This window comes from Cervus canadensis, chromosome 12 (genome assembly GCF_019320065.1).
Source record: "Cervus canadensis isolate Bull #8, Minnesota chromosome 12, ASM1932006v1, whole genome shotgun sequence".
In the NCBI taxonomy this organism is placed as follows: Eukaryota; Metazoa; Chordata; class Mammalia; order Artiodactyla; family Cervidae; genus Cervus; species Cervus canadensis.
In genome coordinates, this window is record NC_057397.1 from 22,243,903 (window position 1) to 22,267,708 (window position 23,806).

Consider the following 23,806-nt stretch of genomic DNA (forward strand, 5'->3'; position numbering starts at 1 on the left):
CCCTCGGCAGCCATCATTCCCCTTTCCGTCTCTGTGAATTTGATCTTCTGAGGACCCTGTCTGAGTGGAATCATTCAGTATATGCCCTTCTGTGACTGGCTTATTTATTGCTCTTATCTTACTGTCCTCAGGGTTTATCCATGTTGTAGTTTGTGTTAGAATTCCATTCCTTCTTATGGCTGAATCATATTCCATTGTTTGTATAGACTGCAATTTGGTTTTGTTTCATTTCTGATGGACACTTGAGTTGTTTCTACCTTTTGGCTATTGTGAATAATGCTTCTATGATCAGGAGTGTATCTGTCCGAGATTGTGCAAATATTAATTATCTACTTTTGGTTGTTTGTGCTTTATACCCAGTAGTGGAATTGATGGATTGTGCAGTAATCCTATGTTGAATTTTTTGAGGAACACTCATTCTGGTTTCCACAGTGGCTATACCATTCTATATTCCCATCAGCAATAGCTAATTTCTCCACTTCCTCAACACTGTTTATTTTCTTTTGTGTGTGTGGTTTGGCTGTTTTTATAACAACCATCTTAATGGATATGAGCTGGTCCAATAAGTTTTTGTAGGAGAAAGTCTATGAGAATTAGTTGACAAATGGTTCTTTCTTTTCTGCTAATGAAGGTAAATCTCTTTGATGGAAACTTAGTGATTTAAGTATGACTATTTTGTGATGTTGTCTGTGTGGAAATTGTGTCTTCCTGAGGCTTTGTGGGTCCTTGCATGCTTTTGGATGGATTTTTTTTTATTTGGCTAAACTGGGTCTTCACTGTGGCATGAAGAATTCTCTAGTTACAATGCACGGGCTGCCTAGTTGCCCCGTAGCATGTGTGATATTAGTTCCCCAACCAGGGATCAAATCCCTGTCTCCTGCATTGGAAAACAAATTCTTAACCACTGGATCACCAGGAAAGTCCCTGAACTGATTAAATTTTGATCTATCAGAGAACTTCACCAGCCCTAAATTTGTATGTGTCAAACTCTGCCCTCATCTTTCAGCTATGAAGATATTACAGACTGCACACTTTAATGTGGCCACTTGTTAAATGATCTAGTTATTATTTCTTCTTTCTTTCCTTTCCCCTGATGTCAACTTGCAAGCATTCTGCTGTTTATAGCCCTTTTAAGAGGAAAAAGCTAGTACAGATACATAATTAAGGGCACAGAGGGTAGGACCAGCCAGCTTTGGATTCAAATCCAAGTCTGTCAAGGAAAAAAATCTTACTTCTCCAAGACTCAGCTTTCTCATCTTTACTAAGAATGCTGGCTACTTCATAGGCTTGTTTTAGGGATTATAAATGCCTGGCAAGGTGCCTGGGCAGAGTAAGCAGCCAAACATGGTAGCTGTCATCATCACCATCACTATTATCATCATCACTGTCACTATCTCCACCACCCTCATCATCATCTCTGTCGTCATCACCATCACATCATCACATCAGCATCCTTACCATCATCATCACCATCATCACCAAAGCCATAGCTTCCATTATTTCTTAGATGTTTTGCTGGAAAAAGAGGAATAAAGAAGAATATTTTAATAACCCGATATAGCTAAAACATAATTTCTAAGAAATGTGATGCTCAAACATAGCAAGGAATGAGCTCTCTAAGCCATCCCTTCCTTCATCCAAATTATGGATTAAAGAGTGCAGGGATCCAGTATGGAGGCTCAGTGAATATTGATAGATGGAAAAGTACATCTATAGGAAGTATCACCTGCCACAAAGCAAATGCTGTCCCATTTGGAGTACCAAGGAAATGTGTTCTTACTTAAACTTTCTTTTTGAAAACTGTTTTCTCTGCATTTTATTTTCCTTTTGTCATGAAATGGTCTTTTCAGATCCATTTAGGATTGACCCCAGGGTGATGGAGAGAACCCTTGAGAGAGGCTTGAGAGGTTTTTACCCTTTGGCTCAGTTCCAGCTTATTAATATTAACACTATTATTATTTTGTAATCTCCCTAGCATTTTTGCAAGTGATTAATTATTTGAATTCTGTTTTTCCCAAGTGTAGGAAGAAAGTATGTATCTAGAGAGCAAGGCAAACAATGCCTCATGGCACAACTGCCACAATGTGCCACAAGAAAACCAAAGTTTAGTCTTTGCTGCTTTCTGGCAGGTTTCTTGTTCTTTCTCTCTCACTGCTCATCTAAGCGACAAATGTTTTCCAACTGGCCAATTCGAAGATAGGCTGGGTTTTCAGTTCCAGTTTTCTTTCGGGCTGGAATTTCCTGGGGCAGATTTTAGCTTTGCTCGAGAAATCACATCAAGTCCGTCAATTAGGTTCCTTTATTCCATCCGCTCTGTCTCATGTGGGCTCTGCTCATCAAAATTTTACAAATCACTCATTAAGCAAGATAGCCTGTTACTCACCCATTTCTCAGAACAGCAGCTTCCCCGTATTTGGGGTCAGAGTCTCCTCTTTGGTCCTGTCTGGGAAGCTGATTGGCAGTCACCCAATGGTCACACTTTTCCTTCTCACAGCATGTTGAAAGGCCCCCCTGGAGAACAGCCATGAGGCTGGGGGTCTGCTTATTTAGCACCAAGATGAGACTGGGGCTTCCCTGATGGCTCAGTGATACAGAATCTGCCTGCAGTGCAGCAGACCTGGGTTCGAGCCCCAGGTCGGGAAGATCTCCCAGAGAAGGGAATGGCTACCTGCTGCAGTATTCTTGCCTGGAGAATCCCATGGACAGAGGAACCTGACAAGCTACAGTCCATGGGGTCTCAAAGAGTTGGACATGACTGAAGTGACTTAGCATGCACGCATGCAAGATAAGATTGACCTCTAACTCAGGAAGCATCACTTTTAATGTCTTCTCAGTGCCTAGAACTTTTACTGGGTACCAGATGCCTGGGAAAAGTTGCCAGAAGCTGCTGGGTTACTGCTCAGGTGGGGGTCCCAGCAGTTCACTTCCAAGTGGTTCCTCCCTGTTTTCTTGGGAGTTTGCACACGCGCACACACACACACACACATACACACTTGCACACAGAAACATTAAAGAGAGAAAATGTCACCATATATTTCCATTGAAGGTAGAAAAAGAGGAACTAGACATGTATGCCCGCCACGCTGTTTGACCTCAGGAAATGGCCAGCCCATGTGACCGTCAATCAAGGTAGCTTTAAACCAAAAGCCCAGACACATCACCAACGTTGTCTCCTTGTATGATTATTCTCATTTTAGGTCATAAGGGAGCTTTCTACTTCAAATTTCCACTCGCTTCACACACAGACACTCTAATACAAAGTTAGAAATTAGCCCATGGAGACAAGAGACATTTTTAGTTCTTCTTTAGTGTTGGCAGGTGGTTCAGAAAGTCAAGGTTTTCTCATGTTTGCGCGTCACTGAGCCTGATGCTGCCGTGATGCCGATGTGGCTCAAGAGGTAGAGAATCCCCTCCGACTATTTAAAGCTGAGAGGTTAAATCAGTTTTCTAAGCCCTCTCAGTAATAGCCTGACCCCAGAACCTTGATGTGCAGGAAGAGATTCCAGTTTCCCTGCTTCTGAGCTCCGAGCCTTGTATTCTCCCTAAGTTACAAAAGAAACAGAATCTCAGGACACACGTTCTGAGCTGCCCACCATCTGGGCTGTCAGCCCCCTTTTGGCATCCCCGTTTGGCACCCTCGCCTCCCCGCCTGGGCTCTTTCCTGCCAGCTCTGCTCATCTTGCTCCTTGTTTCTCCTCAGTTGAGTTGTGTGGGGACCTCCTTTCCCCAGCGTTAGGAGGACAATTGTCCATCCATTCTTGAGCCTGAGATTGAGATTTCATTCCAGTCTGTCTAGAACTTTAAATCCTAAGACAGCTGAAGTTGAAAAGCACTGGATCTAATGCAATGCTTCTTCAAGTTCAGTGTGCAGTCAAAGAGCCTATTAAAATCCGGGTTCTTATTGAATAAATCATGATCAGAGTCAAACTCCCAGAAAGTGACAAGGGCCAAGGCAGTTCTGCACCTGGACTGCACATCACACCCAGCCAGGGAGGCCTCACTGTTAGGGATGCAGGCTTAGGTGGTTTAGGGTGAGACCTGGGTTAACATAAGATGCCTGGGGACACAGCCAGCCAGAGTTAAGAAATATGGTCATAAGGGTTAAAACTTAATATAACTGCTAAATGAGCAGAAGGGAAATTAAAGTCACTTCCAAACCATTGCACTAACCTGTGGCATGACTCTAGGAAAATAATTTCCTTTCAGCCTTGTCGAATTTTCCAAAAGGAAAGATAGTTATTGCTTTTTTCACAATGTATAGGGGTATTTGAATGAAAGACTATTTTCCTGCTTAATTTTAGCCTGGTTATTTTCATTCTGACAGAGTGTTAACCTCATCCAAGCCAAGAACATATCATCATCCATCTTATTTGCTGCTTTTGAGTCATAGAGCAAAACGGGCTTTATACCTTCTTTGCTTAATTTAGCTTCTAGACCAAGAATTCAAAATGGGGCAAGATCGCCCCCACAGGAGTCAGAACTCATTCGTGGGGGATGAGGAAAGCTTAGATATTTTTGTGGCCCTCCACAGCTCAGACCTACTGGATGAAGTCCTATTTCATTGTATTTATTTTTGTTGTTGTTGTTCAGTCGTTAAATCATGTCCAACTCTTTGCGACCCCATGAACTACAGCATGCCAGGCTCCTCTGTCCTCCACTATCTCCCAGAGTTTGCTCAAATTCATGTCCATTGAGTCAGTGATGCCATCCAACCATCTTATCCTCTGTCACTCCATTCTCCTCTTGCCCTCCAATTTTTCTCCTTAGGGGGTGATAATGAAAAAAGGTTGAGAAGCACTCTTCCAGACAAAGACAACCCATGCATGTCCAAGCTTGTATGTCCTTCCTGAACTCTGCCTGGGGAGGGTTTGTGATAGCGTTTCTGAGCTGTGAAATTTGGACTTAACAACATTGATTCTCTAAGAGGAAATGTCAAAAGCATTCTTTCCTCTTCTCAGCAAAATAGTATCCTCTTGATGAAAAATTTGAGTTCCAGAAGCATCTGGTTGTGAGCTCTCTTGCTGACAGGACATTCTGGGATGTGACCTGGAGGTCGACCCTCCTGGGTGTCAGTCCTGGCTCTCTCCCTCCCTCTGTGACTTTCAGGAGGTTCCTGTGCCTCCTTAAGTCTCATTTGCATGTGTACAATGGAAATAAAACTTTCCTGATAGATTTGTTTTTCAGATGAAATGTGAAGTAGGTTTAATGAAGGTAAAACAGTGTCTGGTGCATAAAAAGTGCTCCTTTAGTACTGGGAGAAGTGGTGGTTATTACCATCTCTCTCTATATGTCTACCTACCTACCTGTCAATCAGCCACCTTATTATTATCATCATCATCATTTATGTAAAATACCTCTGGGTGCAAAGGAATCTCCTGATTCAGATTCTGTCCTCATCAGACCTGAGCAACTCCACCCAACTCCTTCACAATTCACCCTTCCCAAGCTGGTGGGATTAACAGATACATGCTGTGAGCATGCATGCATGCATATTAAGTCACTTCAGTTGTGTCTGACTCTTCACGACCCTATGGACTATAGCCCACCAGGCTCCTCTGTCCATGGAATTCTCCAGGCAAGAATACTAGAGTGGGTTGCCATGCTCCCCTCCAGAGAATCTTCCCAACCCAGGGATCAAACCTGCATCTCCCCATTTCCTGCATTGCAGGCAGATTTTGTACCCACTGAGCCACCTGGGAAGCCCCAGATCCATGCTACTATATATAAAACAGATAAACACCAAGGACCTGCTGTAGAGTGCAGGAAACTATATTCAATATCTTATAATAACCTGTAATGGAAAAGAATCTGAAAAAGAATACACATGTATTGGGTTGGCCAAAAAGTTCTTTCAGGTTTTTCCGTAAGATCTTATGATAAACCAGAATGAACTTTTTGGCCAACCCAATATACAGATATAACTGAGTCACTTTGCAGTACATTGTGACTGGAACATTGTAAATGAACTATAATTTAATTAAAAGGAAAGTAGGAGGTGAGCACCACCCCCTCCTTGGATCCCAGAGGATGGCTGAGCCTGGGGGTGATGTATTTATGCAACAGCTCTTTCTTCCATGCTGACAGCTGCTAGACTAAGTGGCCCAGAGGAGGTAGAACATATTCACAGAAGAAAAGTTGATCCTAGATTCCATTAGCCCGAGTGGTCTCTGATTTCTTCCTGGTGTTAAGAAATAGAGAAATAGAGCTGGATTTACTTTAGTCAAAGTAAATACAACAACCAAAAAAAAAAAAAAAGATTAAGGTTTAAAAGAAAGAAAGAAACCCAGAAAGACCAATGCACACAGACCAGGGAAATAGTACATTTTATATAAAAAGAGAATTGTAGTCTTTTGTGACCTCAGAACAAGTCCTATCCAAAAGCTTTTGTTATGCTCTCATATCCATTGTTTTTTCCACTTGGCGAATGCTATTGTTTCAAATCTTCGTCTTGGTGAGTGCCGTTATTATTATTTGCAATATGAGCTCCTTAACGAACCCTGAGATGAAAAAGAAAGCCAGAATAAGCTGGACTTGCTGCAAGTCTGTTGTTATTTCAGAGAATCATGTTTTTTAAAAATGCATTCAGGCTTGTGTAAATGCAGAATTCAGTGAGTGTGTAAGAAGAGCCTTACCAACAAGTTCCCAGGATGCTTTTCATGAGCTGAGCGTTCGGATCCATCACCAAGAATGAGAGAGACGTGAGTCCTTGGTGCCCCAGGTTAGAGATTCAGCCTGTGTCCTCTGGGCTTCTCTGAGTGGTGGGTCACATCCTGGAGGCGTGTCTGGCGAGGGTCCCTGATGCAATGTCCGGCTAGCAAACCTCGGCTCTTCCTGGTCCCCAGTCCAGTCATTGGAGTCTCTAGTCCCAGTCTGTAGTCATTGGAGTCAGAAGAAGCATCGCATGTATAAGGAGCTAAGCCTTTGCTGAGCCGCAGCGCCTGCCCGCTGAACTGGCCTTTGATGAATGATAAGGAGGATGGAGTTAGGGGGGAGTCAGGCCCCCCACCCTGAGCTGCCTGGAATTCAAGGTAGAATCTGCAGAATACACTCATTCCTGTGTGAAGGAATCCTAATTAGTTTCCCCTCTAACTGCTCACCAGACACAGCTCCTTGGTCCTTCCCTTCCTCCCGCCCTCCCTTCTTTCATGCATCCCTCTCTCCTTCCTTCCGTCCCCTCCCTCCATCCCTCCCTTCCTCCCTTCCTTTCTTGCTTCTTGATTCTTATCTTAATAATTTGGCAATGTTTTCCTAAATAACCCTATTTTAATTCCTTAACCCGGTTTTCCAGTAAGTGATGCATAGCGGTTTCACCACCCCTGTTTTATCTTTGGCTCATTGCTTCTCTCCTGCCATCTGTCAGCTTTGTGTCTGGGTGACTCTTTCTGCTCATCCTGGAGGGACTGTGCAGAGAGAGCTTGAAGCCTGGGTCCTGTGGGCAGTCGACTAACTGGACAGCAGGGATATGGTGACGGACACCAGTAAATCCAGCTCTGTTTCTCTATTTTGCAACAAGAGGAAGAAATCAGAGACTACTTTGGCTAATGGAATCTAGAATCAACTTTTCTTGCGTGAATATGTGGTGACAGGGACAGCCTGCTCTTGGGTCTGTTAGCATATCACTCCCCCAGCTCTGTTTTCTCTTCTGAAAAGCTGCAACAATGACGTCCTTGTATCTACAGAGTCTTGCAAAGGGTCTTCACACATTGAGAAAGGTTGAGACAACTTAAATAGTCATGCTGAGAGTGATTGTCATAATTGGAGATTTGGAGGAACAGTTATTTTAGAGAGGACTCACGGGGGGTGATTATACTTTACCCACTGTTTGAAAAACTTGAACCATCAGAATATCATACAAGAACTCAGAAGCTTTCTGATTTTCCTCTCTGGGCCTAAGTGGAACGTCTAAAGGAGAGCCTTGTTCTGCTTCCAGATTGCCGAGGGAATGGCGTACATCGAGAGGAAGAACTACATCCACCGGGACCTACGAGCCGCTAATGTGCTTGTCTCCGAGTCTCTCATGTGCAAAATCGCAGACTTTGGTCTTGCTCGAGTGATTGAAGATAACGAGTACACAGCCAGAGAAGGTATGTCCCCAGAGCTGTCTTTAGGTGTTTGGTTATTGTTTAATTTTTGCCTATTTTTAACAAAGCAACTACAATAGGCATCATTAAAAAAAAAAAAGAATTCATTTGGTACAGTATTCAAAATGTACCATAGCTGCAGTTTGTGGTGTATTCTAATTGTTTTTTTTTAAATGACTCTTTCAGTTATCTCTGTATGATACTTTTATAAAATTTACAAATGCTGTCATTTGTATTTCAGTTAAGCAAGGCAAAACAAGAAAAGGCTTGGCAGAATCGTAATTCTCTGTTCATATAACATGTCAGAGCTTTTCAACCAATGGGGTACACTTCACTTCACTGTAGAAAAAATATTTGTAACAATAATTCTATACTATACTATTCGAGGCTATATTCTGGCCTTTTAACTGTTGGGTTGCCCAAAAATTTTGTTCAGGTTTCTCCATTGCATCTTATGGAAAAACCCGAACGAACCTTCTGGCCAACCCAATACAAATTAAATCATGGAAATTATCACACTCATACACAGAAGTGAATGTAACACTACAAAAATACACTCCTTTATTTCCCCACATTCCATATTATACATGGAAACCAAAGAACATCCAGAGCAGGGTAAATCCCCGAGCCCCTGGCCTGTCGCTCCAAAGCCGGCCAGTCTGCCTGCACTGGCCTCTCCTGTTGGAGACTATTCTGTGTTGCTTGTGATCTGAGGACTCTGACAATCTCATTCCTGAAATTTCAGTGAGTTGTTTTTTGGGGTTTTTTGCAGTCCTTTCTCTTCTGAAAGAGTCAAGCACTTCCTTGACATTCCTAAGACTTGTTAAACAAGGATTAATTTAACAACATGTGTGTTATTTCTGGAAGGTGTCCACAGAATTCATAGGTGTGACAAACAGACTGAACACATTGTTTTGATTTGCGAAACATCTCTTGCATTTGTCATGCTTAAGGTGGTTCTCCTGCCTCAAGTTTCCGTACTCTTCGGTGGACTATAATTTATCTTTGGCCTTAAGCACCTTCAGCAAAATAACAGGTCAAGGAAAACAGTTTGAGGAGAAGTAGGCAAAAGGAAAAGACCTTAATGCTGAGGAAGACTGAGGGCAGGAGAAGGAGGGAGTGACAGAGGATGAGGTGGAGAGGTGGCATCACCTATTCAATGGACACGAGTTTGAGCAAACTCTGGGAGGTAGTGAAGGACAGGGAAACCTGGCGTGCTGCAGTCTGTGGGGTCGCAGATAGTCAGACACAACTGAGCGACTGAACAACAGCAGCAATCTAAAAGGCAGTGAGCTTTGCAGTGAGGCAGCTGCTGTTCTAAGTGCTTTTCATACATTGTCTCATTAATTCTGCAGTAACCCTATATGACAAGTAGTATATTGTTTCCATCTTGTATATGAGGAAAAAGGAGAGGTTCAGAAGCTTCTGAAGCCATATAGTAAGTGGGAGAGCCAGGATTCAGACCCAGGAGATCCATTTATGACGTTGGTTTAGTAGAATTTGACAAGCCTGTGTGTGTGTGTGTGCTCAGGAGCGTCAGTCGTGTCCGACTCTTTGTGATCCCACGGACTGTAGCCTGCTAGGCTCCTCTGTTCATGGGATTTTCCAGGCAAGAATACTGGAGTGGGTTGCCATTTCCTTCTCCAGGGGATCTTCTCGACCCAGCGATTGAACCTGGGTCTCCTGCATTGACAGGTGGGTTCTTTATCACTGAACCACCTAGGATATGCATGTGTTACCCATTCAAAATAAATCATCAAAACTTTCCCCCCCAAAGAAGGAAAGTGTGAGAGTCACACGCCTGTGACTTTTTTGTTTCAGCTCAGAGACCCAAGTAAAGCCCCTGTGTCTTCTCCCCTAGGTGCTAAGTTCCCCATTAAGTGGACAGCTCCAGAAGCAATCAACTTCGGATGTTTCACCATCAAGTCTGACGTGTGGTCCTTTGGAATTCTCCTGTACGAAATTGTCACCTATGGGAAAATTCCCTACCCAGGTACTGCTTACTTACCTATCTCCATTTGCAGGATATATATGAGAAAAAAGACAGGTGGTATGAGACATAAAAAAGATGACCAAATATCCAGAGGAAAGACAAGGGTGTGAGAACTTTGACTGTCTTTAGCGGAAGGTGTTCTAAAATATGCTTAGACACTTCTCCGCCTTCTTGTCTGAGTGCATATTCTGTCGCTCCACTAATGAATTCCACTACTAACAGCCTAGAATGTGCTGGCGTGGTCACAAATATTGCTGAAGCAACATGGTTGGAGGACTAGACACGGGGCTCCTCCCAAGCCTCACACCGGATGGTGGAGGAAACGGACATAGAGATGAGGCAGTATGATTCTTTCCTGAAACAGAGATTTGTATAATGTACTTCGGAGTCTCTGCCACTTCAAGAGACAACCACCTCTGTCTGCAAACAAATGATTCTTTAGATCCTCAGCTTACTAGCTGTGGGGACATCATTCAGTATTTCCAGATTCCTAACATCTTCCCAGCCGGATTCTGCCAGCCCTCCCTTTTCCAGGAACATGCAAGCAGAGGGATTTTTCCCAAAGCCGTCTCATTCTTGTTAATGTTGGGCTTTTCGCAAAATCAATGGATACAGTCAATTTAAAAGTAAATCTTTAATGTTTAAATCATTCCCTCATTCAAAAATCTGAGGGGGCTGGCTAAGCATTCCCAAGGTGCCGGATGGAGCAGTCCCAGCTCCTCCCTTGAGAGCTAATAGTTGAGTATTGATTACAATCATTTATAATAATCACTGATAATAAGGACCGTATGTAGGATGGGAAGTATGCTGTTGGGGGAGGGTGTGATGGTTTAGGGATTGGGGTTTGGGGGATGGGTTGCAGGTTCTAAAAGCGATCTGGTAGCAGCAGGGACTCACTGACTTGACAGAGAGCCCCAGGGGCTGTCCGGGACTGGGTGTCCCAAAAACAGCAAGAGCAGGGTCCCGAGCAGGGGCAGGAGGTGTGGGGCAGACATGGAGCGGATGCGAGCCTCAGAGGCCGCCCAGGGGCTTCACCTCTGACTTTGCAAGAGACGGGAGGCTTTGGGGCAGAGCAGTGATGTGGCCTCCAGGCTCCTGGTCACTTTCGCTGCTGTTGGGCCTGGAGGGCCGGCGGGAGAGGGAAGCCTTCGGGTTGGGCCTACACAGTGGGCTGACGATCCTGTGAAACCCTCCAGTGCCAAATTTCATATTCTGACGGCTGCTCTGCTCTAGACACTGAAGTTAATGAATAACACCACTGCAAAATGGGGACGGTATTTCTGAATCAGCCGAGATATCTGACGTTATCTATCTATAACCTATAGAGAAAGATTATTTACTCTGCCTGTAACTGACACCTGATCAATAAACATACAGCCTCACAAGTGTTGTGTGGTAGGTACTGCATGCTCCACAGTGATGTGTGGAGGAAGCTCTGGGGCTTGGAGAAGGAGGCTCTGGCCCAGAGCCGCATCACTAGCTCCTTTGGAAACCTGGCCACCTTGCCTTCACCTGCTGGGCTTATCAACACCATTCATTTCCAGAATGACTTCGTCTTCCCAGACTGATACTGTACCCATTAGACCCTAACTTCCCGATCCGCCTGCCCCCCTCCAGCCCCTTGTTGATGTTGTTGTTTATTCACTCAGTTGTGTCCAACTCTTTGCGACCCCATGGACTATAGCCTGCCAGGCTCCTCTATCCATGGGATACTCCAGGCAAGAGTGGGTTGCCATTCCCTTCTCCAAGGGATTTTCCCGACCGAATCATCAAACCCAGGTCTCCTATCTTTCAGGCGGATTCTTTACCATTGAGCCACCAGGGAAGCCTGCTAAAATGGCCGAATGACCATGTTTTCTTATCCCATTTTAATGATGGCAACAAATATTATTAAAATGGCCTTTTTTTTCCCCTGAAAGCTCTTCTCAGCGTCAAAAATGGACAGTTCGGTGTCTGAGCTACCCTGAGACAAGTGATCATAGTAAAAGCCATCCTCCACAGTCAGTGATCCTGCAGAGCCCGGCAGGAATAGTGGGTGCCCTGGGCTTCCCAGGTGGAGCTAGTGGTAAAGAACCCTCCTGCCAATGCAGGAGACATTTAAGAGACACGGGATGGATCCCTAAGTCAGGAAGATCCCGTGGAGAAGGGAATGGCAACCCACTCCAGTATTTTGGAAAACCTCATGGACAGAGGAGCCTGGCGGGCTACAGTCCACGGAGTCACAAAGAGTCAGACACAACTGAAGTGACGTAGCACGTGGGCACGCTGGTTCCCTCGCCAGAGCCCACCAAGCTCTGCCTCTTCTTGTCCTGAGAACAACTTGAGGAGTGGAAATGAAACAGTTGGTCTAGCTCACTTAAGGATACTGACTTCTTTAAGTAAACTTGCAATGAAAAGCTGATTTTGAAAAGTATTGGGAGGAGATAATGGATGAGAAAATGATTTTTTTTTTAATTACTGGTAGAAGCTCGGGGAAAAAAATAGCGCAGAAGACAGTGAGATGACATGTTAGAATTCGGCTTGTTTATTCACAAGTTCTGTCAGATCCAACATCCTTTTGTCATTAAAGGGAACTCACTCTGTCTTCTGCTTATCACATTCACCTGTTTTTACTTTGGCAGCTGAATGCTGCCTAGATCCTCTTTGTACTAACCTCCTTTATATGATTACGTTGCTTACAGAAATGTCCTTAGCCCCTCTACCAGTTTTGAGAGCTGCTGTAACAAAATACTGCAAACTGAATTGCTCAGACAACAGAAATGTATTTTCTCGAAGTTCTTCAGGCCGGGAGTCCAAGATCAAGGTGTTGACAGGATTGCTTTCTCCAAGGCTCATCCTTGGCCCTTGAGACAACATCTTCTCCATTTGTCTTCTCTCTGGCTTTTCCCTGCATCTCCAGAGTGTTCTAATCTCCTCTTCTTATAAAGACAGCAGGCAGATGGGGCTTAGGCCCACCCTAAAGGCTTGGTCACCTCTTTACAGGCCCTATGTGTAAACGCAGTCCCATTCTGAGGTCTGGGCGGCTGGGTCTTCAGTATAGGAATTTCCAGAAGAGCGGGGACTGTGGGAACACAGTTCAGCCCACAGCATCCTCTGACATTTGCTCCAACCAGGGATGAAGAAGGTGGGTACCACTGCATCGCATAACCCTCAGTCTGGCTTCTAAATGGTACCTGTGGGTTTTTTGCCTCCAGGGAGAACTAACGCGGATGTGATGACTGCCCTGTCACAAGGGTACAGGATGCCTCGCATGGAGAACTGCCCGGATGAGCTCTACGACATCATGAAGATGTGCTGGAAGGAAAAGGCAGAGGAGAGGCCGACGTTCGACTACCTACAGAGTGTGCTGGGCGACTTCTACACGGCCACCGAGGGCCAGTACCAGCAGCAGCCTTAGTGCCGGGGACTCGAGCCATGCACGGGACCGCCGCCTCCCTCCAAAGGGAAAAACGATCCCTGGTCACTAGTTATTTCCTGGGCTGGCTTCCCTGGTTGTCCTTGCTTCCTTCAAACAAGGCTAAAACTCAGGAAGGACTTCTTCCACGGGAAAGGATTCTCCTCTCAAGGGCGATATGCCCACCAGCCTGCACCCAGCGGGCACACTGGCTCTGCAAGTCCAACACCTGGACATGGGTTTCTGAGAAGAAAACACCTATCCCACAAAAGTGCACCCACATCGGCCTCTTGTTTACGAGGGGGCATGTGACACAGTGGTTTGGAGGCCATTTCTGTAAATCGCAGACAGGAGCACAACTGAAATAATCAGATGTCTTCATGACACTTCTTTGTATGTTCTCTATGCTTGAGCTTATTTGTTTAAAAAAAAAAAAAATCTACTAATCCAACCTGTTAGATTTCGCAGGTGAAGTCAGATGCTTCCCTGTCCTTTCCAGATTTCTGTGACCTCCCACCCCCTGAAATCTGGACTGGTCAGCACTTCCTTCCGAGGAGATCACTCAGAACCCCAGCTGGGCAGAGGAATCTCTTTCCTTGAAAGTGTCATCAGCAAGCAGGCAGGGCCACCGTGTTAAGCAACACAGACTCCCCAGCCATCCAGGTTTGCCCAGCTCCCCTGGAAGGGAGCTTCAGGAACTGCTCTGCCAATAGAAGGAATGTTTTTTAACAGTCCAGCTTTTCAATTCCACAATTTCCTCTATCCAGACTTCTTTGGACCTTGTAGTTTGGACAAACAAGATGATTCTAATCCCTGCAAAACCTTCTAGGACCTTACAAAACATCAGAGCTTTCTTCACTGCTTCAAATGATTCTGAACATTATTTTATTGATCAAGTATTCATTTTAGTTGTACTCTAGAAAGTAAAAATGCCATGTTTGGGGGCTATTTTTGTGATTCAGCAATCTTTTCTAAATTGTGTGTGATCTGTGTGAGTCTATTTATATGAGGCTATGCTGGAAACTAAATGAGTGAGAAGGCTTTCCTGAGTCACTGGAGCAAGTGAGAGAGAGGTTTTGTTTGTTAAATTTTTCTACTGTAAGCTTGAATGGAAAATGCTATATCACATCACATTTCACCTATGCTGTTTGTGTATATATCTAATATTTCTATTTTTGATCTTATTTTAATACACCTGGGCCAGTAACATCTCAAGTTTTTCACTGGTGTTTAACATTTCCAACTGTCGTCAATATAAAAATGGGTACCAGTTGGTGGGAGAGTGGGGGTTGGGAGGTGATTCCATTGGTTACATCGTTTTGAAAAATGTGTACAAGTTCTTTCTCCACCCTTTGAGTGTTTTCAGATTGGAGAACTGAGGAGTTGGTGGCCTGGACACCCATCATCCCTGTCGGGGGCCCAACAGGATTTGTTTTCAAACAAGCTTAGTAAAGTACATGCATGCGTGCTCAATAGCTCAGTCCTGTCTGACTCTTTGCGACCCCATGGACTGTAGCCCACCAGGCTCCTCTGTCCATGGGATTCTCCAGGCAAGAATACTGGACTGGATTGCCGTTTCCTCCTGCAGGGCATCTTCCCGGCCCAGGGACTGAACCCGCCTCTCCTGTGTCTCCTGCGCTGGCCTGTGGATTCTTTACCACTGAGCCAGCAGGGAAGCCAGGCTTATCTATCAAGCACCATTACAATTTCACTTTGTATGTGTTGCCTAGGTGTTGTGTGCCTGGAGAAAAGGATGAAATATTCTACTTTCCCCTAAATTTTCCCATATAATCTTTTTTAAAGGTCCATTCTAAAGTATTCTAAAATTCTCAACTCATAAGAGCCACCTTCACAAAGGTGAACTATTATCACCATCTAATGTCTGCACAGCTGGTGACCTAACTCACCACGCTGCATTTTTTTACATACACACACCTGTTCACACTCCATTGCAGAAGCTCACACATGACCCAGCATCAAGAGAGAGTATAAGGAATCCCCAAAGCCAAAGAACGTCTTAGGAAATGACTAAATTCACCTTCACCTTGTTTTTCTCCATTCTGCTTCGTCTGGCAGTTTTACATTCAACTATCCCCCACGCACCACCCCGCCCCCAGGTCAAGCCTGAATTCCTTTGCCTTCCGCATCTCTGCTGTCACCTGGGCCTCCTCGCTTGTTCTTGACCTGCGTCCAACTGGGTGGTGCTCAGCAGACAGCACGCACTGTTCGGGTTCCTGACTGGCAGAACCAGGGGCTGGGGAGGTACTTGTTTAATCTCAGGGTCCACAGAGATGTGCAGGCTGGTTACATCTTCATGTCCCAGGTCATTATTGAGAATTTGAAAAACACAATGCCCACCCTACTCCCATCCCCAAGATCCTGACTCTGTTGTTCTGCCCTGGGTGGGGGAAATACGGGGGTGTCAGTGAACTTGAAAAGCTTCCCAGGAATCTAAGGTGAGTACAATGCACGCCCAGGTTCAAGAGCCAGCCCCAGCTTTGACCTGTATTGCAAAGTGATCTGCTCAAAAGAACTTCTCTCTCCCTAGATGGCTTGCCTTCCTAAAGGTGGCTGTAGGTGTAGAGGAGGAAGGAGGAGGAGGAAGTGTGGCTTTTTCCTTTCTTATGAACAGGAAGCTCGCTGAACCTAAAGTAGAGCTCGTGGCCCTGACATGTGTCCCTGGGAGGAGGGGACACTTCGTGCTTCCATAGGCCCTCCAGAGGGCTTCTCGGGGTGCTGTCAGAATCCCACCGGCAAAGCAGGTCTGGGTCAGCTTTTAGGGCACACAGTACACCACAGAAGGGTACACACTGCACCCAGGAGCAGAGAAGAGGGTCGATTAGAGGAGGGGCCGTATTTGTTTGCTTACACAATGTGACAGATCAAGGGCGCTGAAGTTAAATGTAAGCTCATTTCTCATTTTGCCTGTGCTGAAGGCTTTCCTTTTGCTCAAACAAACTACATCCGAGGAAGTTGAAGCTAAAAGGAAGCGAAGCACCAGCATCTAATAAATTCAACTGAATTAAAACAACTGCTCCATGCCCATGCTTAATTCCCATCAGAGCATCTCTCACACCCCCCACCTTTTCCCCCATTCTGTACCTGCATTTCTACTTCTGCTGGTTGAATGAGACATCAGTTCTCTATCTCTACGCTTTGACTACGTGAAGTTTTCTGATGAAATGGGGGGTGCCTTGCCTTTCTTCCTGATGGCAATAATGACAATAGATACACAAAGATACCCATACACCCACCATTCTCTTCATTTTGTGCTTTGGCACTTTAAAAAAAAGATTACCTTGAACTCACACAGTCACTCTGGAATACTTGGACGCTAGGATCGCTGATTCACGGCTGAGAAATTAGTTGCATTCAGGGCCACAAAAGGAATAGAGTGGTTTCTCTTCATATTTTCTTGCAAAATAAAACAAGTGAAATTCCTTTACAGTGGCATCTTCGTGACTCAGCTAGATGTTCTAAGCAGGCAAAGGAACTACTTACAAGATGCCACACTTGAAGTCCAGGCAGATGTGAGAGAAAATTTCTTCTAAAAATTTTAATTTGGGGAGAAAAATCATGCAAGTATTTAACTCACCATTCACTCTTTTTAAAAAGACAACTTATGGAAACTACGCTTTTGAATGAATTGCTTTGATAACATTTGTGCTCCATTTCATGACATTGAGGTTCTATTAAACTGAGGAAAATTTATCCCAGAAAGTCCTAATCTGAGAGATGTGTAAGAGGGAAGCCTTCCAGTTTAATTTCCTGTATTCTTATGAATCTAAATACTTGGAGTAGGAGCAAGCGCCAAAAATGTCACAGGGTCCCCAAGATGGTCACCAAGTGATCTCGAATATTTCCCTTAAATCTGGAAATGATAGGGGCAGGTTTGAGCCTCCATCTGTAGGCTACTGATAAGATTTTTCAGATATAATCTGGATTGATCATTGTGCCCTGTTAATACAGAACTTCTAGAATCAAAGGTGGCTTTATTTAATAGCACTAAAAGTCAATGCCATGTCACAAAACAAAACAATCCGTGAATGTTTAAAATTATACTTTATGCTGGGGCTCAGACAAGTTCTTAAGCCCTCATCTGCTAACGTTAGGGTCAGATGTGTTTCTGATTTAAGGTTTGCTTTTTTGTTTTTGTTTTTATTTGAAAGGCTAATACAATAAATATACTGAATATTTGGTGGATTTCTCTCAGTGATCACTGGAGAAGAAACCACTAAACAAATAAAACATTTCTGTAGGAAAAATGCCTGTGTTCATAGGAAGTGGAATGAATATAGCCTATACATAGCTTCAGATCAGGTTTTACCACCAAATGAGTTCTTAAAAAAATGTGTGGCTTGGGGTTTTGTAGCTAAGGTGAAGGACCAGAGAGCTTGAAGAGTATGTGAGATCTTTTAGTGTTAGTGAAGTGTCCAGTTCAAATTGACCAACAAGGGGTTGTGGTTACTCAAAACCTATTTTATGCAGCTATGCTGCAAGTTGCAAAATATTTATGCATCTCTTTGAAACAACACATGTGTGTATATTAATTGCTCAATCATGTCCAACCTTTTGTGGCTCCATGAACTGTAGCCCACCAGGCTCCTCTGTCCATGGAATTCTCAGGCAAGAATACTGGAGTGGGTTGCCGTTTCCTCCTCCAAGGGGTCTTCCCAACCCAGGGATCAACCCCCTGTCTCCTATATTGGCAGATGGATTCTTTACTGTCTGAGCCACCAGGGAAGCCCTGAAGCAACGTAGTCATTGAAATACTCTCTGATCAAATGCACTTCAGGGAGGCCTGGGACTTCGAAGTTCAAGTAGGAAGAAATGTCTAGTGGTTTTAGTGACCGCAGAGATGCCAGTGAACTGTGGTTGCTGAAATAGATAAAGGGCGCAGTAGGGGGCAAAGACCACAAACAAAAGGAGATGCTCTTTCACAAAAGACCACAAGGGGGCGTTCCGTTCAATTCTGATCACTGATGGTGGACTCCCAAATCTAACTGCCCTGAAAGTCACTCTGATGTGGGCAAGGGGGTACAGGTGGCAGATGTTAAAACACTTGCCCTGTCAAAGGATTTGAATCCTTCTTTGTAAGGCATTTTCTCTCCAAAGTGGATCATCACTCCTAATTTCTTGTCCCTGTATTTAGTTTGAAAGAACGTTATCCCGTAGTTAATAGTGGTCGTTTGTTACAGTGCTTCACTGAACTGTCTCAGGTGGCCAGCTTTAACGCGACAAGGGCGGTGACGATCATGCAAGTGCAGGAAAACGATTTTGGGGGGCGGGAGGTGAAGAGGATCTTTCTGTGGAGCGGTGGTGGGGCTGATTACAAAGACAGGCCTGGACAAGCAGCAAAAAGGCTTTGTAAAGAAGTGACCTTCAGGATTGGCTTAGAGGAGGGACGGGGCGCTGGCAGCAGAAGAGAAGGCTGCAGGGAGAGAGAGGCTGGAGTGAGGGGGGAGGAGGGCAGCAAAGTGGGGGGTGGACATCAAGGGACAGAGCTCCCCAGACTGTAGAGTTAGGGCATGACTCTCAATCTTAGAGGCCTCGGAATTGCCTCTTCATCACAGATCCCTGGCCCACCCCTGAGTTTCTGGTTCTGGGACAGAGCGTCATCTTCCCTTGGATCCCTCTTTGGGACCATCCTTGGCTCCAAGAGTGGAGAAGGAGGTGACAGGGGACAAGATGGTTGGATGGCATCATCGACTCAATGGACATGAGCAAACTCCAGGAGATAGTGAAGGACAGGGAAGCCTGGCATGTTGCAGTCCATGGGGTCGCAAAGAGTCAGACATGACAGAGTGACTGAACAACAACAACAAAATCTCAAGCTCAGGAATCATATCACAATAAAGTACCAGCTATTTGTTCACTTAGTCAATCAACAGGCAGTTGTGGATCACTTGCCATGTGCCAGGCACCGTGTCGGGTACTGGCTGGTTGGAATGCACTTCGTTCTAAGGACACCCCAATGCGAATGCTCCCCGCCACACACACACATCCACGGTCATTTGTCACTTAGCTCTCTGAACAACAGCTCCCCATCTGTCAACAGCTTTAAAAATATCCCAGTCGTATTCCAGAGAGCTGCTCAGTCTGTAATAGGAAATAAAGAAAAGGAGAGTGTGAAAAACTTAAAAAATCCGATGAAAACCCTCAACTCCAGAGAATCAAATAAAAATAAATTTTTCTTCTTATCAGTCAATAGTATAACAAGAAAGTCCTCTGAGAAGAGAATTCACACATACACAAATTTCTGGAACAAGAGCTGTGGATGAGAAAATAGGACCCCTGCTCCCTGCCCACTCCCCAAGGATGAAACTGTGACAAGATGAAGTGAAAACCCTGTGAGCTCCTCACGGGAGAATTGGGGGCGAGTGGGGCAGAGAGGATTCCCCACCAGACACATGGACAATGTGCGTGAGGTTTAACCTCTGAATGTGAAACCCCAGAAAGAAATTCCGTGTTATTATGCCACACGATACAAAATGAGGGCTGAACTCTCTTCTTGGAGAGAAAAATAACTTTAAAACAAAAAATGACAGAAAGAAATTCCATTTCATTCTTTTAATGTACGACCTCTGGTTAAATGTGGAAGAGTCTGGCCTGTAGTGTTTTCTGTTTTCAGTCACCTGTGTTAACTGTTTAATGAATATTTTGGACAGCATGGTAGTGTGATTAAGCAGAGGTCTTAGGGAAAAATACAAGTTCTCACTGTTCTGCCCACTTATGAGAACTCCTGAGGGGATAAGGTGACTAGTACCACTCAGGATGTGGAGTCATCCCCTCGTGTATTTTCTTGAACTATGTGGAATTAAGTTAGTTGCATTATTTCTCAGTAAAGGAGTAAGAATTTGTGTTGAGCAGGGCAGCACCCAGGCTCTGAATTAGACGTCATTTCTATGAAAAGCCTATTTCTTACTAAGCAGCTCATTTTGCTTAGCTTCTCGGCTGTTGACCCCTGGCTTATTTGCATGGTCTGGACAACATCTTCCCCTTCCTTTTCCTAGGCTGCCCTCATACAGCTTGCCCAATTTTGTAAAATCCAAACATGAATCAAGGGTTTCAAAAATATTGCTGCTCTCCTGGACCTAGCTCAACTCCTAGCAATCTTAAATACATGAAATAAGGTGAAAGTGCTTAAAGAACTTGTAGGCTCAAATGTACTCATTTCATCACTGTAATTCTAAAATGTTGAAACAGATAATTTTGAGAGATAATTTAGTCAGTCCCTGTGTGTTAAAGGTCTGTTCTGCATCCAGAATTAAACACTGAAGATACTTATGAGCCAATTCAACGCTAAAGGAAAGGTTAATTCGATGGAGGACATTTTAAGTAATATATATGTAATAACATGGGGAAAATAGCCACGATGTATTGTTAAATAGAAACGATCAGGATATGAAATTATTTACAAAGAATGAGTAAACCTGTTTTTTAAAGAGGAAATGTAAAAAAAGTATGCAAAATAATAATGAAAAAAGAAACACTTTCAGAGAACACACGAATAGTAAGAAAGATTGACAAAGTAATGAAGGCTTTTTTTTTCTTTCTACTTTCATCTATCTTTCAGTTTTCATTATTAACATATTACTCCAATAATGGAATAGAGTCATGCTCACAGAATAATAGTGTGAAATCCCATTTGTAGACTGAACAGAATCTATTTAAAAGTTGCTTAAAAAGAAAAAAATACATCGATAGAGGTATGTCAAAGGCACACAGAAGCCAACTGAAAGATTCCCCCAAGGGCCAAAGCTGGAAAAATGTGAGTAACAAAATAAATAAAGTAGTATCGAGTTATAACCCAGAGGGTAAAATAAATATTCATGAGTCTACACTGTTCTAAAGAAATAAACCAGTGAATAAATGGAGGAGAAGAGAAATTTTTCCAACGCAGAAGAATTCCAGATGATTAATGCAGTAGATACTTCACCTTCCAGGAGGTGACTCGTCACACCCAGCTCCTCACGTTCTCAGTGTGAAAAGTGACTTCCTTCCAAGGAGAAGAGGATAGAAAAGGAGGCAAAAGGTACCTTGACACTGGGGAAACAGGAAGCCCGGCAAGCCCCCCTCAGCTGGGAGACGAAGGTCAACGTACACAGTGACTGGTCACATCAATAGTGTGGCTGGTGGACACTTCCGAATTGAGAGAGTAGCATGGAAGGATATACATTACCATACGTGAAATAGATAGCAGGTGAGAATTTGCTCTGACACGGGAGCTCAAACCCAGCGCTCTGTGACAACCTAGAGGGCTGGGACGGGCTGGGAGGTGGGAAGGAGGTTCAAGAGGGAGGGGACATAGGTATACCTGTGGCTGATGTGTGTTGATGTATGGCAGAAATCAACACAATATTGTAAAGCAATTATCCTCCAATTAGAAATAAATTAACTTTTTAAATAGTGTGCACCCTGGAAAAGGAAATGGCAACCCACTCCAGTATTCTTGCCTGGGAAATCCCGTGGGCCTGGTGGGCCACAGTCCATGGGGTCTCAGAGTCGGACACGACGGAGCCCAGTGAGCACCCTGACGCCAGGCAGGGAGGCGCCCCAGCCTGTGTGGTCTTACTCCCCGGAGTCCATAACCCAGCCTGACCCGCACAGGAGCAGCAGACACACGGCCAGTCAGTAACCTCGCAAACATCGAGGTCGTCGTGAGGAGCTCCAGGAGACGGGGTGGCGACATGTGCAGCAGTCATCCGGAGGGATCCTGGGACAGAAAAAGGACACGCGGTAACAGCTAAGGAAACTGGGTGAAGTCTGGGCCTCAGCTAACAGTGAGTTAACATCACTTCATCAGCTGTGACAAGTGTGCCTCACTAAAGTGAGGGAGCAATAATGGGGACCTGGAGGCGAAGTGCATGGGAGCCCCCATACTAGCTCTGAGATGCTTATGGAAACCTGAAACTGTTCTAAAGTTTATTAGCATCAACAGCAATGAAGAAGTAAACTAGTTCCAGGAGTCTTGGTTCCCAGAAGCCATAAAGAGCTACCAACCCGTCATTTACTCAGCTGCATTATTTAAACAGTCCACTTTGTTTCAAGTGTAGATGCTTATTCACACAGTTAACACTTCATTAAGAACAGAAAGTGAAGGGAATATTTTTATCTGATTTCTGGAAAACACAAAAGAAACATGTCCCTGACAAATGGACTTGAAAAAATTCTGATCAATTCCCGAGGAAGACAGTGCCATCTAGTGTTCTGTCACATAAATGAACCAGAGGTGGTCTGGTTACTTCTTCATCGGCTATACCTTACCTTACATCCAAATACAAAACTGAAAGAAAAATGAAATGGAAGCACTTTTCCCCCACCTTCCCCAGAAGTCCTTTAATACCAAATGGCTTGAGCCATCAAATTGCAATAACCTGGTTTCACTTACAACCTCAGCCTAGAATCTTTGTTTATAAAATGCCTACTTCTATTTTAAAATATTCAGTCCAATAATAATGTGTATGAAAGAGACCTTATCAGAAATACAAACTGATGAAAAAGTGTAATAACAGAGCCACTTTTAAAAGTTACAAAATAACTTAAGCCTTCTAAGATCGCAGAATTGAGATCTCTCAACTCTAAGTGTCTGTTCTAGAAACCATAAAGCTATATATTAATGTTGTGTTATTTAACTTTACCCTAACACATAAAATTCCCTTGTTTAATAAGTCCATGCTTATATTAATATCAGATTGCTATTCATAAATTTATACCTTTATTAAGAATAAAGAGTGAAAGAGGAAAAATGAGGTCAGTTATGGTCTAAAACATCTCAAGGGAAAAAACTGAAATGACTAATTAACATATATTGGTTATAAACCTGAATGTTTTTTCAAAATATGTCATTAAAAAAAGAAACACAGCTGAAATAACTGGCACCTTTCAACTACAAATAACCAAAGTAGCAGATTGCCTAAAATATAAATGGCAAAAATTTATTCCCCCCTATAATTTCCTATATACTTGGCATATAGAATAGATGGAAAAAATCACTTCAGTTAATTTGATTGACACTCTTTGTAGTCTTCTAACCACCAAGGCATGTTAAGATAGGCCCCGGGAGAGGTTATGTCTGTAAGATGTGTGTCCTTGGGTTAGGAAGTCATCTTCCATAATGGAAAAGAATCTGAGAAAGAATATATATATATTCTTATATATTATATTCTATATATTATATATATATATATATAAAGGCTTCCCTGATGGCTCAGAAGTTAAAGAAACTGCCTGCAATACAGAAGACCCAGGTTTGATCCCTGGGTCTGGAAGATCCCCTGGAGGAGGGCATGGCAGCCCACTCCAGTATTCTTGCCTGGAGAATCCATGGACAGAGGA

General features: G+C 43.9%; 1 protein-coding gene across 4 annotated transcripts in view; it reads left to right on the plus strand.

The window, feature by feature from the left end:
• The window catches only part of LYN (LYN proto-oncogene, Src family tyrosine kinase), a 107,650-nt gene extending 92,967 nt beyond the window's left edge, over positions 1-14,683 (plus strand). For all 4 annotated transcript variants that reach the window (XM_043483581.1, XM_043483583.1, XM_043483582.1 and 1 more), the window contains exons 11-13: positions 7,931-8,084; positions 9,943-10,074; positions 13,269-14,683. In XM_043483581.1, the coding sequence (XP_043339516.1) occupies positions 7,931-8,084; positions 9,943-10,074; positions 13,269-13,471 (489 nt within the window). In that variant the 3' untranslated portion in view covers positions 13,472-14,683. The remainder of the gene's footprint in view (positions 1-7,930; positions 8,085-9,942; positions 10,075-13,268) is intronic.
• The last annotated feature ends 9,123 nt before the right edge of the window (positions 14,684-23,806 follow it).